A 17507-nucleotide genomic window follows, 5' to 3' on the forward strand; every position below is an offset into this window, starting at 1 on the left:
AGAAATCACCGCGAGCCGCGATATAGAACTAGCGACCCTAAAGGGTATAGAGACGTAGAAGGCGAGATTAAGCGTAAGTACGATTGACCTATACTTCCTCTCGAGAGAGCTAGTAACGAGACTAGACAAGTACTACCCGTACCTCTTACTCGAAGTAGGATTAGACTACATCCCGATCTAGACAATAATCGAGGTAGGAGTCGAGGAGGAATCTATAGCGGAGCTACGCCTAAACTAGAAGAAGGCCCCGTAGGAAGAAATCCGAGGTGAACTAGCGGTACGACTACACGATAATAGAGTAAATATAGGACTAGAAGTAGGAACAGAAGTAGAATAAGAAGCCGAGCTCGACAAAGAAGCCGAACGGATAACAATAGTCGTATAGGAGGCAGCTCGTTAGTATATACCCTACATTCGACCTTCTTAAAGACAGAAGCTATTCTAGACCCCGGCGTACGCGGAAAGAGTAAAGGAGGCGAGGAGGGCTAGACGAGAGTAGACGAAGGAGTATATATAAGTAATATAGAACGTATACTAAAGGGCTAGCTAAGCTAAGAAAGCCTAGATACGTCGGGATAAACAGCTAGACTAGAGAACGACGGTAGGGCTCGTAATAGAGAATCCTAACTAGATATAGTAACTAGCGAGGTAGGCGAGAGCTAGAGGGACAGAGAAGACGCCTTACTTCCCGCCTATAGTCGATATAACGGGGACGCTAAGATTAACGCCGGAGGTAAAAGCGAGGGCGTTTACGGACTACTTCTTCTTAATATAAGTCGACGCGGACCTAGCGGATATAGTGGGCACGTCGTACGTAGAACTACTAGATATATACTAGATAGTCTATCTAGGCGAGGTTAAGGCCGTAATAGGACAGCTTAAGGGAAGAAAGGCCCTAGGGCCCGATAAAATCCTAAACCTCCTACTAAAGGAATATAAAGAGGAAGTCGCCCCGAGCCTAGCTAAGCTCTTTACTACTTGTCTACGGAAAGGCTACTATCCGAAGCCGTATAGAGACTCCCTAACAGTAGTTATCCGGAAGCTATAGAAGGAAGACTATAATAGGCTTAAGTTATATAGACCGATTACGCTCCTAAATATAGTAGGGAAGATCCTAGAGAAGGTAGTAGCCTAGAGACTTATAAAACTAGTCGAGGAGAACAACATCCTCCCGGAGATATAGATAGGAGGGAGAAGTAACCGCTTAACCCTTACGGTAATAGAACTAATAACCGAATAGATCTAAACCCTCTAGTACTATAGACGGAATAGAATAGTATCGCTACTCTCCCTAGATATCTCCTAAGTATTCGATAACGTCTCCTACGAAAGACTACTCTATATACTCCGATAGAAGAGAGTCCCCGTATAGGCCACGAAATTTATATACTCCTTCCTTAAAGAGTGGACTACGAGAATAGTCCTCGGGAGGTATAAATCCGATAGGGTATACGTAGAGACCGGAATCCTATAAGGATCTACGCTATCCCTAATCCTGTTCCTAATCTTTATAGCCGACCTCATCCCCTTACTTACGTCCCCTTAGACTTCGGCGTTAGGCTTCGTAGACGACATAAATATCCTAGCCTAGTCCGCGATAACGGAGGAAAACTATAGACTACTTACGGAGAGACATAGAGTATACGAGGACTAGGCTAGACGCTACGGCGTCCGTTTTGCCCTAGAGAAATACTAGCTGATCCACTTTAGTAAAGCGAGGACCTACTATAATATATAGGTAACTATAATAATCTAGGGATACGAGACGAAGCCCTCCCCCGAACTCCGAGTACTAGGAATCTAGCTAGACCCGAAGCTAAGCTAGAACCTATAGATTAAGAAGGTCTAGAATAGAGCACAAGTAAACGAGGCATTAATAACACGTCTTACTAAGTCAACGTAGGGGGCGACCTTCGACAAAGTAAGAATAATATATAAAGTAATCGTTCGACTAGCGATACTTTACGGGGTATAAATCTAGGGTACGGGGGGAGTCGATAAGCTAGTACCGCGACGGATCGAATAGCCTCTTAATCGAACCTAAGTAGGCAACTTAAGAAGAATTCTCGGAGCGTATAAGACTACACCGACGAGAGTAGCCGAGATAGAGACCGGGACACTACTTATCCGTTACTATATCTAAGGGATAAGGATCTAATATACGGCGAAGACGATAGGGTACCTAGTATAGCAAACTATCTACGATAAGACAGCACGAATCGTACAGAGATATAGCCGGCTATATATAGGACCGTACGGAAGGAGGAGTTAGAAGCGGGACGACTTACGGGTATTTAGGAAAGTATAAGGAACGCCGGAGTAGCTAGCGAGAGAGGAGGAGGAACGAAGAACCCGGGAAAAGAAGGGGAGTAAGGGAAAGTCCTAGAGCCTCGTAGAGTAGGTAGCCGTCTACCTATAGGAATAGGAATAGAATAGTAACCCGCTAGCGAGAATAGGCCCCCTAGCCCTACGAACCTTCTAGAGACATAACTACCTCCTATACCGCGACCTTATAAGGGTAGAAGTAAGCGTAATAATCTAAATCCGGTCCGAATATATCGGGCTTAGGGCTTACTTATATAGGAGGAACGTCCTAGACATAGATGACCTAGCGTACGAGTATAGCTACCCGTCGTAGAACCCGGAATATATAGTCGTACGGTGCCTATAGTAGGTAGAAGGGCGGAGTATATAGAGAGCGAGAGTAGCTAGACGCGACTACTAGTCGATCGTTATAAATAAGAGCGACGTATAGAGGATAGTACGTTAGGTCCTAAGATAAGGATATCTTACCTATTTTAAACTAGCTAACGAGACGGAGGAGTAGATAGAGAAGAGGAGGGAGACTAAGGGGATGTAGACAAGGTAGTCATTAGGGCAGGCCTATAACACTAGTATACCCTCTATAAGGAAAGCAGGAAGGTAAACAATAAACAATAGTAGTATAGGAGAGGAGAGGGGTTTCCACCGCGAGCGGTTTCCCCTTCGAAAGATAGAAGTACGTAGAACAGCTATATAGGCTAGGAGGCACTATAATAGCTTAATGAATAATATATATATATTTAATATACTACGTTAAGTAACATCTATAGTAAGCTTCTCTAACTAGCGCTTAACTTTAAGCTACGTTTACTATATAGTCTAATCTAATAGCGTAATCTATTATCTAGTCTATTATCCGCTAGTATACTATACTTCGTAGTATACGCGCCTATTAGAAGGGTATACTTTATTAGCTTAAGGCTTTCTACTATACGCTAGGTATACTATTACTCTTCTTAACATTCTCCGCGGCTAATTTATACTAGGACTCTCTAATACAATACTACCCGAACTACTAGGAGTAGTTAAATAGTACTCTAGCGGACAAAGCGCGTATCGCCCGTAGTAATCTACGCGACCTTCCCTATATCGTAGATTACTATATTATACGCCGCTTCGAGATCTTCTTCGAGGCCTATATTAAGCCAAAATTTAATATTATCGACTATTAGTTTCGCGTTAAGTAGTAGGGGCGAGGCAGTGTATATATCTACGGCTTTATTTAGACTAATAGCCTTCTAGTATTCGATATAGAAGATCTAGCTAACTATAAGCAATTTGTATAGTTATAGGCTTAATACGTTTAAGCTATTAATCCTAAGCCCGGACGTACTTTAGTACTAGCTACTAAGAGCACTACTTTAGCTATAAATAGATTAAGCCTAGAGAATACCTAAGCTAACTTTTTAAATATTCTTAACCGGATATAGCGATACGTAGAGTATACTATATTATACTGTCTTAAGCGAAAGACAAGTAGCCCTAACGGGCCTCGTAAGTACCGGTTTAGATATCCTAAGCCGGAGTATAAGGAGGCGGTTATATCGAGGAACCGTAATAGTAAGTACTAGATATTCGAGCCGCGTAATAAATTCGAGACCGTCGACCCTAATACCGATAATAATGACTTACTCAGCACTTTACCTTCTTAAGATCCGCGTATAAATAACTATAACCGCGGTATAACGTTTACTTAGATAGGAAATACGGACATTAGTCCCTATACGGACATTTACGCTATTATAGTCTACCTCGCGAAGTACGCTACAAAGTACGAGGTTCCTACGTAATTATATAAGGATATAATAAAGGAGCTAATATACTCTTTAAAAGACGATCTATAAGTAACGCTACTATCTGTTATTAAGCGAGCTATAAATAAGTTTATCGGAGAGCGAGACTTCTTATAGTAGGAGGTATACTATATCTTACTATCGGAGCCGTTAGTTATTAACTCGCGAACTATTATCACCCTTGTTAAATAGGTACGGGTAGATAGTAGCGGAGTAGAGTAAGAGATTAATCTTTAACTAACTAATAGCACGAGTATATAGCAAGTTATTAGGAACTAATGTGTTAATTGTGTTGGATGTCTATCTAAGCTAAAGGGGAGAGAAGGTATCTCCCTATAAGCTAAGTCATCGTAGATGCCTTAGGCTACTAGATCACTTCCTAATTGTTGACTCCCTTTAAGATACTATATCTTAATAACCCTTAACTATCGTCCTCTAGAAGAATAGAGCTCGCTTATTAATATTAGCGATAGTACTTAAGAGACTATTAAGAGGGATAAGTCATAGCTTAAGAAGTATATATCTCGGTGTAATAATACTTAGGATTACCTAAAGGACGAGACTATATTGATACTATTAATACGCTATAACCTAGACAATATAAGAGAGATTAAACCACTCCTTAAAGATATACTAGATCTTATTATTAACTTTTGCCTTACTACCGCTAATACGATCCGGAGTAAGTAGAGCAATATACGTAAGTATACCTAGCCTAATATAATCCGTTTATAATATATCCCTCGCTACTGTGTTCGGTTTAAAGATTAGCTAGACGATCTACCTCCCTTTACTAACTTTATTAGCGCTCTTAAATAGTATAAGACCAATTATAGTTATCTATTCGACTACTACGATCCCCTTCTAGTTACTAATACTACCCTAGCGTACGAAGAGGAAGATAAGCCTAAAGAACGCGATAAGGTTTATTAGAATAATCTTGTAAAGGAGCTTCTAAACATTCTTCGTAGTGTACGTACCGAAGATACTAACGATTTAGGAGTACGCGATATCGACAAGTCTTATAACTAGACTAAACACGTTAGTAAATATACTAGCTTAGACATCTATACCCTTAGTCAAGATTAGTAGGCTAATAAGATTACAAAATACCCTATAGAGCTCGCTATTTAGACACAATCGTAAGCTTAATACGACAAGCTAAATTACGAGCAAAAGATACTATATAAAGTAGGCCTCGGCTACTACTAGAAGATTCGTTAGAATAAGAAGCCTATACCTTTACGGATTAACGTCGATAGCCGTACTAGTATAGATAAGCCTTATGTTATTCGTATAATCTCGGCGTACTTCTAGCGTAAAGCTAAGTAGGCTAGCTACCCTAACCTAGGGTTAGTTATCTTAAGATATGCCCCTATAGGTGTCGTAGCTTTTAGTATCAATAGCTAGACTATATACCGCCTATTTAAGATTCCTATTTAGGGCGCGTTTACTAGACTATCTAAAGCAAAGTTAGTAGAGCTAGCAAAGTTCTTCGAGTATATTTAGTATAACGTACTTTACTACCGAGCGGGCTATACTACCGAGCGGGCTACTTTTACTAAGAACTATACTACTTCTACTCTAATTACGACGGTATCTTAACACGACGACATTCTATAGAATCGTTACTAGGAGGACAATTCCTCTTTAGATTCTTCGCTATCTAGCGAGTCTACTTAATAGGTACGTACGTTATGCCCCGACTCGCTATATCGCTTATAGCGTCGTAGCCTTAGTACTAGCCGAACACTATCTAGCAACTCTCTACTTACTTACTTCCTACCTCCTAGTATCCTCTAGAGGTATTAATTACGACGCCTTATCAAAGGTTAGAGACCCTCTAGACTAAATGTACTTACGCTTTTGTGCTTTCCGCTATATAAGGGCCTCGTTAGACTTACGTAGCTTACTAATCTCGCTTCGTATAAGAGCTATCTAATACGCTATCTCTCTACTCCCTCTCTATTGCCCTATTAAACGACCTTCCTCTTTCTACTACGCCTTTCTGAACCCGTAACGACGCTCTAAGACGTATTAACACCTATTATAAACCCTGTCTCGTCGAAGTTATAGGTGTCCTAGTTAAGGATGCTATACTTCTCCTTTATATTACGTATAAGTAAGAACTACTTCTCGATAACGTCTAGATCTTCTATTAGGGCTCGCTAACGATCGTATCTACGTGTTATACGAACCTTTAGCTCACGATACCGCCTAATAAACCTGTCTGTCTAATTAAGACTAGCGGGCTTAAGACCCTTCTCTTATAGTAATAAATCAGCCATTGCTCGTATACTAGCCTTTAATAGCGGGAAACCTCTAAGATCTAGCTCGAGTATATACTTAAGTATCACCCTCTCTTCTAGCTCTATAAGCTTCTTTGAATTAGGCTCGTAGTCACACCGAGGAGGTCGTCTATTTAATCGATACCCTAGTATAGTTCGAGACGCGTCGTATACCTTTATAGCAAGTCGATTCGTAATTATCGCGTCGCGTTTTGTGGCCTAGACAGCTAAGATCAGTTTGGCCTCGTTTAAAGACAATATACGCTATAATAGTAGTTGTATAGCTATATCTATAGAAGTGGTATAGTTCTAAGCAAAAGTGGCCCGCTCGGTAGTATAGCCCGCTCGGTAGTAAAGCACGTTATCGTAGTTAATAAGAAGTCTATACTTAGCGTAAAGATGCTTAGTTATATCGACAAACGCTTAAAGGAGATCAAAGCCCGTATATTACTACTATTTAGTAGCTTAGTAGTCCTTCTGTTTAGAGACTTTTAGTAACTACTACCGGTTAATAAGAGAGTACTATTTAGTAGTAAGGTATTAATATAGGCTAAAGTAGACGGGCGGAATATATATCGATTGTTTGATTATTCTCTAGAGTTAAAACAGCTTGTTCGATAGTAAGGCGACGTTAATTTCTTATAGATACTAGAAGATCTATAACATTACGCTATAACTAATAATTAGTAGAAGAGACTACTTATACGTAATCGGTACTATAAGGATATACTACGGTTATACCCTAGTATATTTAATAACGCTACCCGGGTGTATAGACGTAAGGACGAAGTCAAGCTCTATAACTATATTAGAATACGAGAGTCTAGTAAAGCGATTATGCTATTATAGGTAGACTGTACCGGGTCTAGCGCAAAGGACGCGATATTCGAGCAAGGTAGCGATCTTTATATAGCCGTACCTATCTTACTCGGCTGTCGTATTATGTTAGTAACCAATATATAGGTCGAGCGTAGACTTGTAAATAGAGCTACTAGCTACTTAGACGACGTAGTATATATCACGTTAGAAGTGTAGGAAGTTATTGTACGGGCTTATATAGGGTGTTTCAAAAGCAGGTTGTGTATTACATATGTCTATCTAGAATGGACAAGTGTTGCTCTTGAAGAGGCTGTAGGTGACTAATCAGTCACCTGATTCTTAGCGTACGTGGCCTCAAGTTTTGATGATAGGATGTTGCCTATGTGCACGCTCGGATCGCGACACACCCCCTTAGCTCGTGCGCTAGAGTGAATGAGCTGATTCCTATATAATCGCGTGCACCCTGTCATAACTACCCCCCCTACCTATAGCAGTGACGTTAGGCCCTCGGTGTTGCTACTGCTATAGTGAGGGTAAGTCAGCTGTTTTAAGTGAAGTGAGCTAAGGTGAGTAAGGTGAGCTTTGTACCCCTTCCCTTATTCCTCACTTTCACTACTGCCATTGTTACCTATATAATAAAGCATAGAATGTATGACTATTGCCGGTGAGATGGCTTAGGTGATAGTCCCGTTGCACGGACTTTCACTTAAGTATATAATCATCTCACCTACCGGCAAACATCAGAGGTCCTGAGTTCAATCCAGGGGTAGCCTTAGTCCTATCGTATACTTAAACATATATTGTCGTCCGCTCAACTTATTGAATTGTCCGATAATTACTCTATACCAAGTTATTTCGCTCCGGCGAATAGTAAGAGAGCTCGCTCTGCCCCTAGGGAGTATGAGATACTAGTCAGTAGCGCAATGTACTGGGCTGTCTACGACAGAGCTTGTACTATATAAGGTGTAATAGGGCTCTAATAGGTAACACCGGAGCAACGGTATCGGAAAGTTAAAAAGGCACCTTCGGGGTGCCTTACTTTCTATACTTTTAAAGGTCATCACCTTAGGGTAGTGACACCTTTTTGTTTTAGGCAAGTGTGTGCTATGTGTAAGGTGCGAAAGCAGCGGATAATGTAGTAATAAGGTGGTAGTGTTGTTACTAGTAGTAAGTTAGAGGCGTTTCTCGCTTTCTAATTAGACGCGCTGCTTTTGTCGCGCGCGTGCGCTACTACTAGTAATAGGGGTGTTTCTCGCCCTTGCGCTATTAGCTAATAGGAGTCCGAGAAACACCTGTTAATGATGGTGCTAGGGCCGTACCGGTGAATAGTAGATGCTTTGCCCTAGCTTCGTTGTCGTCTATAGCATTAGTAGCTACTAGTGGCCGTGTTTTGCGCCTACTAGCGCTTCTAGAGAGGTGTCCGTAAAGATGAAGCCGTTCGGTGTTCGTTTCGAGATGAGGTAAGGCCGCTACTACGGGCTTCTTAGGCGTCTATTAGCCCGTTACCTCCTAATACGGCTGTAGAGGGCACTAAGGTACGTAGGTCTACGCCTTCCTTAGCTATATTGAGCAGCTTGACGAAGTGCTTATGCTTCTGTAGTAGAAGCAGCTTAGTTAGCCCGTCTATAGGCATGTCGTTAGTGCTAAGATACTTGATCTTAATGTCTCCGCGCTAGTCTCGCTATCGGAGCTAGTAGTAGTAGATGTTAACGTGGCGTAGCTTCGTATCAAGCTTTTGCCCTTATTAGTTAACAAGGCGGATAGTCTGCGTGTTATCGTAGTACAAGTGGGTACGCTGATTAAACTGAAGGTGTATCTTAGCGAAGACTCGTTCCTACTATATAAGCTCTAAGGCGGCTTACGAAAGCCCGAGTAGCTTAGCCTCTATTAAGGACTTAGTGATAGTGATTTGTTTAGATGCCTTATAATCTACTAGTCTACCGAACAGCATAAAGACCTAGCCATTTGAGCTGGTCCTGTCATTATTCATACCGTAGGACGCGTCCGATGCTCTAAAGAACTCGTGGTTACTACCGAGGTGCTCTAGTTAGCTATAAAGGCCAGTGATATGTTTGCTAGCGCTATATATAAGGCAGAGGTTCTTGGTCTCTAGGAGATAGCGCAAGTACTAATCTGTAAGCTTAAGGTGTGTCTCAGTTAGCTTGGTTAGATACTACGATAGTATAGATAAGGAAAAGGCGATGTTAGGCCGCGTATGTATAGCGGCGAAGTTTAGGGATCCTATACGTTATTAGTACGTAAGGATAGCGATAGAGGTGGGTTAATAACCCTCTAGAACGGTCCAATTAAGGTGTTAATCTACTAGTACTGTCGTTTTGCGTATATTCGTAGATATACTAAATTTGGCGGCTAGCTTCTTAATATAGTCTTCTTAAGAGAGCTATAGTAAGCGCTTGTTTCTGTCGCGCGTAACCTTGATTCCTAGGAACTAGGAGAGATCACCGAGCTCGTATATCTCGTACTTAGCAAGCAGCCGCTACTTAATGTTAGTAGTATAGGCCTTGTGCTTACGGTAGTAGAGCATAACTAGGTCGTCAACGTAAAAGAAGAACATAACCTTGTTGTTATAGTAGATGTATTCGGAGTCCGACAGGGGTACTAGTCTAAGGGAGGCCAGCGTCTCGGTTAGGGAGTTGTACTACAATAAAGGGGACTCCTTTAGACCGTAGAGGGCCTTGACTAGCTTAAGGGCGTGTCTATAGGATGGCCTATTGATTCTAGGAGGTGGTTATAGATACATAGTGTATAGTAGGTCCGAGTTTAGGAAGGCGTCGATAATATCGAATTGTTCGGCTTCTAGGTCAAAGCTCGCGGCTATAGTATAGTAGAGGCGGAACATACTTACTAGTAGTATGGCGGCGTATATGTCCAAGTGTGTTCCTTGTAAATCGCCTCTTACGTATAGCCTAGCCTTGAAGCTCTTTAGTATGCCGTGCTCGTCTAGTTTGTATTTATATACCTACTTAAGCGGTAGTAGTAGCTAAAGTCCCTCCTCTTACTAAGCATCCTAATCCTTCTCTTCCTTTATTACCTATCTAAATGTGCCTGTTGCTAGGGCTTTAGTAAACTCCTTAGCTATAGCTTTGATCTACTGTTAGGAGAAGCGGTGTTTTATAGCGGCTCGGTAGTTAGAAGATTCGGGCGGAAGGTCATCGCGGTATATAGAGGTAGTGGTATTGACACGCCTTAGAGGGCTGTTGCCTCTTCGTGTAGGGCTTCGATCGCTCTTATCGCGATAGGCGCGTGTTCTAGGTCGTATACCGGACATCTAGCCGATGATTATATTAGCGACTATGATCTAGTATAGTATATAGTAGAAGTAGGCCGTTCGTAGGCGCTTTCTATTCTCTATAACTACATAGTTAGACTCCTCTAGTATGTAGAGCTCTAGCTCTAGGGGGAAGAGTAGTGTGTTAGACGCGTTATGTATTAACGCGTCTTCTAGTAGTGTAAATGTGAATAGATATAGCTCGCGATTAGGGTCCGTGTTGCCTATGATCTCCTTACGGTCTTCTACGGTAAGGGCATCTATTATCTGCTACTATAGGGTGTCGTAGTAGTCAGTAGTGTTAGGTACTAACTACTATATGTTGTCTTGAGTCACGTGATCTGTTACGTGCTCGATTTGCCGGTCTTTTTAGTTATATATTGCTGACTCGCGGTGTTACGGCCAGTGTAGTTCTTACCTAAGGAGCTTTTAGTAGGCGTCTCGAGGTTATTAGGTGTACGGCTACTAAGCCTGTTCTTCCACCCCCTCGGCCTATGCTATGTCTTGCTTATAATAAGCGACATATAGGTCGTAGTATTGTTTAGGCTCTTTAGCCGGTTCCGCTGTTACGATGTTCTCGACAGGGGTCGTGTACCCTACTAAAAGGCGTAATAGGTTATAGAACGTGGTCTTATCGAAGAGGACGTCCTTGACTCGTATAACCTAATCTTTTAATAGGTCCTATACGCGGTAGATATTAGTGGAGTCGTATCCTATAAGGTAGCCTATAAGCGCTCTCTCTTAGAGTTTCTCGCTCTTACTAGGCTGATCTAGTCTATAGATGAACACGTATACAAGGGAGCTATACACTACTATATAACCTACGTTCGGAATTCGTCCTATTACTAATTCGAATGGGGTCTTCTAGCCCTTTGACTAGATAGGGGATCGCTAGAGGATATATACCGCTACTATAGTACATTCTAGCCAAAGCTTTTCCGGCAATCGTACGTAGATACGAATAGTTCTGCTTATAGTGATGATCAGAGCTCTAGCTCTTTCTACTAGGTCCTACGTAGGCGCGTATTCCGCGGTTACGTGCTATTCAATCTTATTGTTATTAATGACTAAGCGAAACACCTTCCTAATAGCGGGCTCGTTATCGCTATAGAAGTATACGAACCTACGACTAATAAAGTTGATGAAGCTTAGTAGGCTATTAAAGTAAGCTAATACCGATTACTAATCCCTGTTCTTAATAGTGAACTAGAAGTGTCTATAGGTATCTAGATCGTAGAAGTAGACGAGGTACCTATCACCGTTATAGGCGATAGTGAATTCTACTAAGTCTATAGCTATGTGGCCGTATAGGGTCATTACCCTAATAGGCTGAGACCGATTGTACACCTTATAAGCTTTGCTAAGCCTATATGCTCTACAATGTGTAGTAAGGGGTACGCTTAGACTATCGTTAATAATCACCCCCTTAACTCTAAGCGGCAACTACTTAATACGTTCAGCGCTAATGTGACTAAAGATTTAATACTACTAGCGGCTAGAGAGCTTTCGGTGTTTAATAGGGGTCCTACTAGACGTAGCTACACCTTAAGTGCCCCTAGTACTGTTTATGACTACGAGAACGGTACGGTCACTATCCTCTTAAGCAGTTAGAGATGCTACGCTATTAGTAGGTTTATCGCCGATGTTTGTACCCCTGCTAATAGTGCTAATAAAGTGCGCGTTACGTATCTTTTTAGTGACCCTCGGCAGTACTAGGCCCTCTTTTATAGGCTATTAGTAAATGATAGGTGACTTAGGTGGTGTAACTACCTTGAAGAAAGGGATTGTACTAGTAGGGCGGTGTAGGTCTATCAATTTAGTGTCGTTATACTATATTGAATTACTACGTCCGTGCTACTAGAGTCCGGCTCTTTCTATACGTGTGTAAGAGATGACGTTTATATAAAAGCCTAGGCAGTAAGCCATATCTAGTAAGGTGAATGAATGGCCCCTAATTGACATATAAACACGCCCTAACGCTATAATTGGAAAGGTGGTTGTTCTAGCCTAGATTTCTAAGGTGGTAAGGCGCTCTATAATAAACTCTACACCCTCCTAGTCATAATGATTGATTATATAAGTGTCTGAACAGTTATTATACACCTAGCAATCCCTAAAGTTGACGCTTAACTTGCTAATTAAGCTAGAAAGTACAGTAAGGCTAATAAAGCCCTTATCGCTTAGTAATGCCTTCTTCGTATTAGCAATAGCCTTGTTACGTTCCTAGTCCTTACGATTATTACGATTCAACACGCTAAGTAGACGCTCGCCGTCGTCGCTTAAGTAGTAGTTAATAAAGTTTTTCTAGTACTTCTTCTACTACTCTAAGCGCTGATCCTTTACTAGGCGCTTATCGGGGTTGATCACATCGTATAAGAACAGGCCCTTATAACAGGTGTCCTTAGGCTCGCCGGTGATGTTCTAGTAGCCGCTTGGCCTATTATTGTCCTTGTCTTTATTCTTGTCGCCGCGGCTACTACTACGACCCTTATCACCGCGGCTATTACTACGGTTATTACCACGGCTACTACTACGGTCACCCTCCTTTTAACTAGCACCTATAGGTACTGTTTCATCCTCTGCTTCTACTAAGGTTTCTCCGGAGAAGGTTACGAAGACTGATCGACCGTTAGTTATTACTAGTACGGTGTCGCGTATCTATTCGAGGTAACGCTTAGTAAGCTTTTGTAGTGACATTTTGTCACGCTTCCACTCGTTATATAGAGAAGTACCGTAGGCTAGAGCCTGCTTCTACTAAATAGCAAGTAGGAAGTGTCTACTAAGGTCGTCGTACTCGGCGTAGTTATACTTAAGTATCTTAGTCTACAAAACTAACTAGTCTAAGCACTAGTTATCGATTCTACGTACGCTAGCCTTCTAAAGCCTAGACAGCTCAAGCGTAAGCTACCGCTTACGTAGCATATCGTCTAGACTATACTGATCCTTAAGAGCCTAGTATTTCGCTCTATAGGTGTTCTGGCCGTGCATTAGCTCTTGCCCTAGCTCTGTCGTCGTACGGATAAGGTAGGTAATGAGCTTTGATCGCGTAGTAGCAAAGATGTCGTACATCCGTTACCTTCGGTCTACGTCTATTTGTCGTAGCTTAATAAGATCTCTTAATGTAGCGTCTCCTACCGTGTACGCTTGTTAGATTTCCTCAAACGTCAAGTAAGTAGGCTCTATTGGCTCGTTACTTAGTCAGTAAGGATCTACATACTTCTAGACATTTAAAGACTCTGCGTAGAGCTCTAGCTAACGGTCAAACTTGTCCTATTGGTCATGGCTCTTTAGAACCACGGTACCCTAAGGTAGGGCACCGGTAGTTACCGGCGTCTCGGTAGTGGCCATAACTACAAAATGGGTTGTAGGCTAGTGAAAGTTCCACGCGGGTTCACTAGGCCTAGGGGATACTACTGCACTGGTTGTAGTAGTAGTGCTATGACGACGCAAACTCTGCTTTAGGGCTTCCTTGTCGTAGCGAATATTAGTGAGCGCTAATCGGGCTCATAACTATCACGTTAGAAGTGTAGGAAGTTATTGTACGGGCTCATGTAGGGTGTTTCAAAAGCAGGTTGTGTATTGTATGTGTCTATCTAGAATGGACAAGTGTTGCTCTTGAAGAGGCTGCAGGTGACTAATCAGTCACCTGATTCTTAGCGTACGTGGCCTCAAGTTTTGATGATGGGATGTTGCCCATGTGCACGCTCGGATCGCGACAGTATAGGCCGATAGCGACGATCCGGCTACTGATCCTCTATTATGTCTGCTTGTCCGCTTTGACAAGTACGACTTTGACCGTGAAGCTTACATCGCCGCTAGCGATAGAGATGGTCCTTCAGTCCGTGAAGCTGAACAGCTAGGAAGAATACGCAAGGTTGTGCCTATCTTTAGGGTGCGCCGTAAATATAAGGTTAGGCGGACTACTTGCTTACGTACTCAATTCCCTGTTACTATTGCGTACGTAGTCACTATCCACAAGGCTTAAGGCCTTACTATAGAGAAAGCTGTCCTTAACTTTAGCAAGAAGGACTTCGCTGATAGGCTATCCTACGTTATAGCATCTCGTGTTACATCACTGAAGGGACTACTATTCGACGAGGGTTTCGACAAGGACCACTTCAGTGCTCCGAAGTCCGGTCTCGCGAAGATGAGATAAGCGGACTACGACCGTCGTGAAGCCGACAGAGCTAGGTTCAAGCAGCTCGTTAAGGGTGAGGTCTTCGAGGAGTGGGAGAATGAAGACCTAGCACTATAGTAGGTGTTGCTTGATGAGGCCGAGCTCAATAGGCTACAACGTGAACGTGATGAAGCTGCTGCTTTGCCGTTCAGTGAACGCGATATCTAGGAAATGATGAAGGAGAGCACTGCTAGCAATCCGTAGTGGACGCCACTCACTGATCTACAGCTGAACACCCACTACGGTGTTCGTCCACGCGTAGAGAGAGATTGGTTGTATCTAAACTTGGACTTAACAAGAGCACAAGAGTCTCGTCGTCGCACTATCGAACAGGCAGAGCGTGATAGGTCTGCTGCTGATGCTAGGCGTAGGGCACAATGGGCGAAGGACAACCCAGAGAAGGCTCAGAAGAACAGTGACTGCAGCAGTTAACAGCAATAGCGACTGTAGCAGTCAACAGCAATAGCGTAGACGATTGTGTACAAGTAGAATAGTCTTGGCAGTGTAGCACAACCGAGGTTGAATATTGCACGCTCAGCTCGTCACTTTGCTATTCCATTGCACGGCAGTACCGCGCAACACCATTTTCTTGGCAGAATTTGACTTCACGTCCGAATCTTTGTCACCATCGCCATCAACATCAACATCCCATATTGCCGCAGCTCCTACACGTAGCCTCATCTTGCAGACTTACCAGCACTTGGCAGTACTACTCTCAGCACTGCTGCAACAGCCTTCGTGTACTCACGGACACTGCGGAACATGACACTATTTCGGAACTTGCGCGGCGTCTGAAAGAATGTATACGACACATACAGATGTACCTATCCACTGGAGCCTATGCGGCTGTCTTTGAAACAGCTTACGTGCAACAAGGCCCAGTTCTGCGCCAAGGTGTCTAACACAATCTTCATGAAGCAAGCGACTCTCTGCTCGTTTCCCCAACGAATATGGCCAATCATGCAGCAACCGTACACCGAGTCATGACACCATCCGATCTGGTTGAATATCCAGGGACTTGACGACCTGTAATTCATCCTACGGTCGGTCTGTTTGATGAGCGGCAACAAGACCGCGCTCCTCCCAGGTCTCAACCTCGCGGGTTCAAGCTGACAGCCAGACTGTGCTAGACGCCGACGACGAGGTCCTCTGAATCTCTTGCGTGTAGCGTTGGAGGTTTGCCAAAACCACCGTGTCCAATGCCAAGAGAGGGTCCGCTGCCTCGTGCTTGTAGTGCTCGAGGCTTGCCAACGCCACCGACCGCTGCCTTATGCTTGTAGTGCTGGAGGTTTACCAACGCCACCGTGTCCAATTCCTGGAGATGGACTACTGCCGCGTTCTTGCAGAGCTGGAGGTTTGCCACCATTACCCTCGCCGGGAGATGGTCCACCTCCACGTGCCTGCAGTGCTGGAGGCTTGCCTAAACCGCCATGCCCGACTCCGGGAGAGGGGCCGCTACCGCGCTCTTGTAATGCGGGAAGTTTGCCCAAACCGCCATGCCCGATTCCTGGAGAGGGGCCGCTGCCGCGCCCTTGTAATACATCACCGCTGGCCTCTTCTTCTAACGCCGCTGCATCTCGTTGCTGTACAGAGTTGTCTCTAACGATATGGGGAGGAATAGCGAGCGTGCTGCCAACCCAGTAGGCAACGCAGACCGCTTGGGCAAGATGAGAGAAGTGCAAGATTGGCACGGGTGTGTTGGAACTTCAATGAGGACTTGGTCTCAACAATCTCGATGGATTTGTTCGTCTGAGAAAGCAAGCGAATTCGTCGACTCTTATAATCTGCGCGGCGGCACCCTTTCCAGCAACATTTCCCTCAAATCGTGATCCTGCTCACACTACGATGGTGGATGGTCACACCATCGTGAGACAATGCTGTACCCAGGGGCATTGTAGGTTCAGTTCTAGGTCTGAGCGGCAGACACGCTTGGCACCAAGTAACCCCAGCCGGGATATAGATGATGACTCGTGTCTATGGGCCTCCTATACCGCTCTTTGCCAAGCGGATTCTCCGATCAGCTCACCAGGGTTGTTGCCATACACGCAAGGGCAACGACAAAGAAAACGCCACATGTACAATACAAGTGGATCTTATTCGCCATGACAAGCACCGACTATCCCATCAGAAACTCACGGCCAAACGAGTCGTCAATGTACGAGGTCACACGAAGCACAAAGTTGGTGGCAACCCTGCCCCTCGCCAGTTCTCTATCCTCAATGTGCCTCCATCTGCGAGTTAGCACGGTCTCCTTAAGCACTTATTGGGCTGCCACCGGATGGCAGCAACATCTGGAAGCATGCAAGCGTTGATGCGCTGAGGTGCACCTTACTCACCAGCAGCGGCCTCTCCAAAAATTCTCGCAGCGCTCCACGCCATTCAAGTCGCTGTCACTCTGTGTGGGTGCGGCAGCCACCTTTGCTGTCAAGAGTCATCGATGCAAGTCTATGGGGATCGCTTTGCTCGGCCGGACATTTGAAGGGTGATGTCTGGCTCTTCATCCCTCCCCATCACATCGTGGCCATCGACACTAGTCCAGCGCGTCAGATTCCATATTGACAGATGTGCTCGAGACCATCGAACCACGCGACCTCATTCTATTGTCCCAGGCACCTTAGTCTCATATGATGTTCGCACCCTTGATTGCTCTGTCACATCGCTCTTGGAATGGGCCCATCTTCTACGGTGCCAAGGACCAAGGCTTCATCGTGGTTTTCCAGATCATTACTTTGACCTCTTCCAGTCACTCTTACTACTGCTTGGATCGGGATTTCATTCGTTTGATAGTACCCCTGCTTCTTGTCAGTGGACTCAGAGCA

General features: G+C 43.9%; 1 protein-coding gene across 1 annotated transcript; it reads right to left on the reverse strand.

Annotated features, from left to right (window-relative positions):
- Positions 1–15956: 15956 nt before the first annotated feature.
- Positions 15957–16186, reverse strand: CLAFUR5_20209 (uncharacterized protein; the record flags this gene model as incomplete). Its single annotated transcript, XM_059463046.1, has 2 exons — positions 15957–16088; positions 16148–16186. 2 exons carry the CDS (start codon positions 16184–16186, stop codon positions 15957–15959), a joined length of 171 nt encoding a protein of 56 aa, XP_059319005.1.
- Between the last annotated feature and the right edge of the window lie 1321 nt (positions 16187–17507).

The sequence above is a fragment of the Fulvia fulva genome, chromosome 5 (assembly GCF_020509005.1).
Source record: "Fulvia fulva chromosome 5, complete sequence".
NCBI classification, from domain to species: domain Eukaryota; kingdom Fungi; phylum Ascomycota; class Dothideomycetes; order Mycosphaerellales; family Mycosphaerellaceae; genus Fulvia; species Fulvia fulva.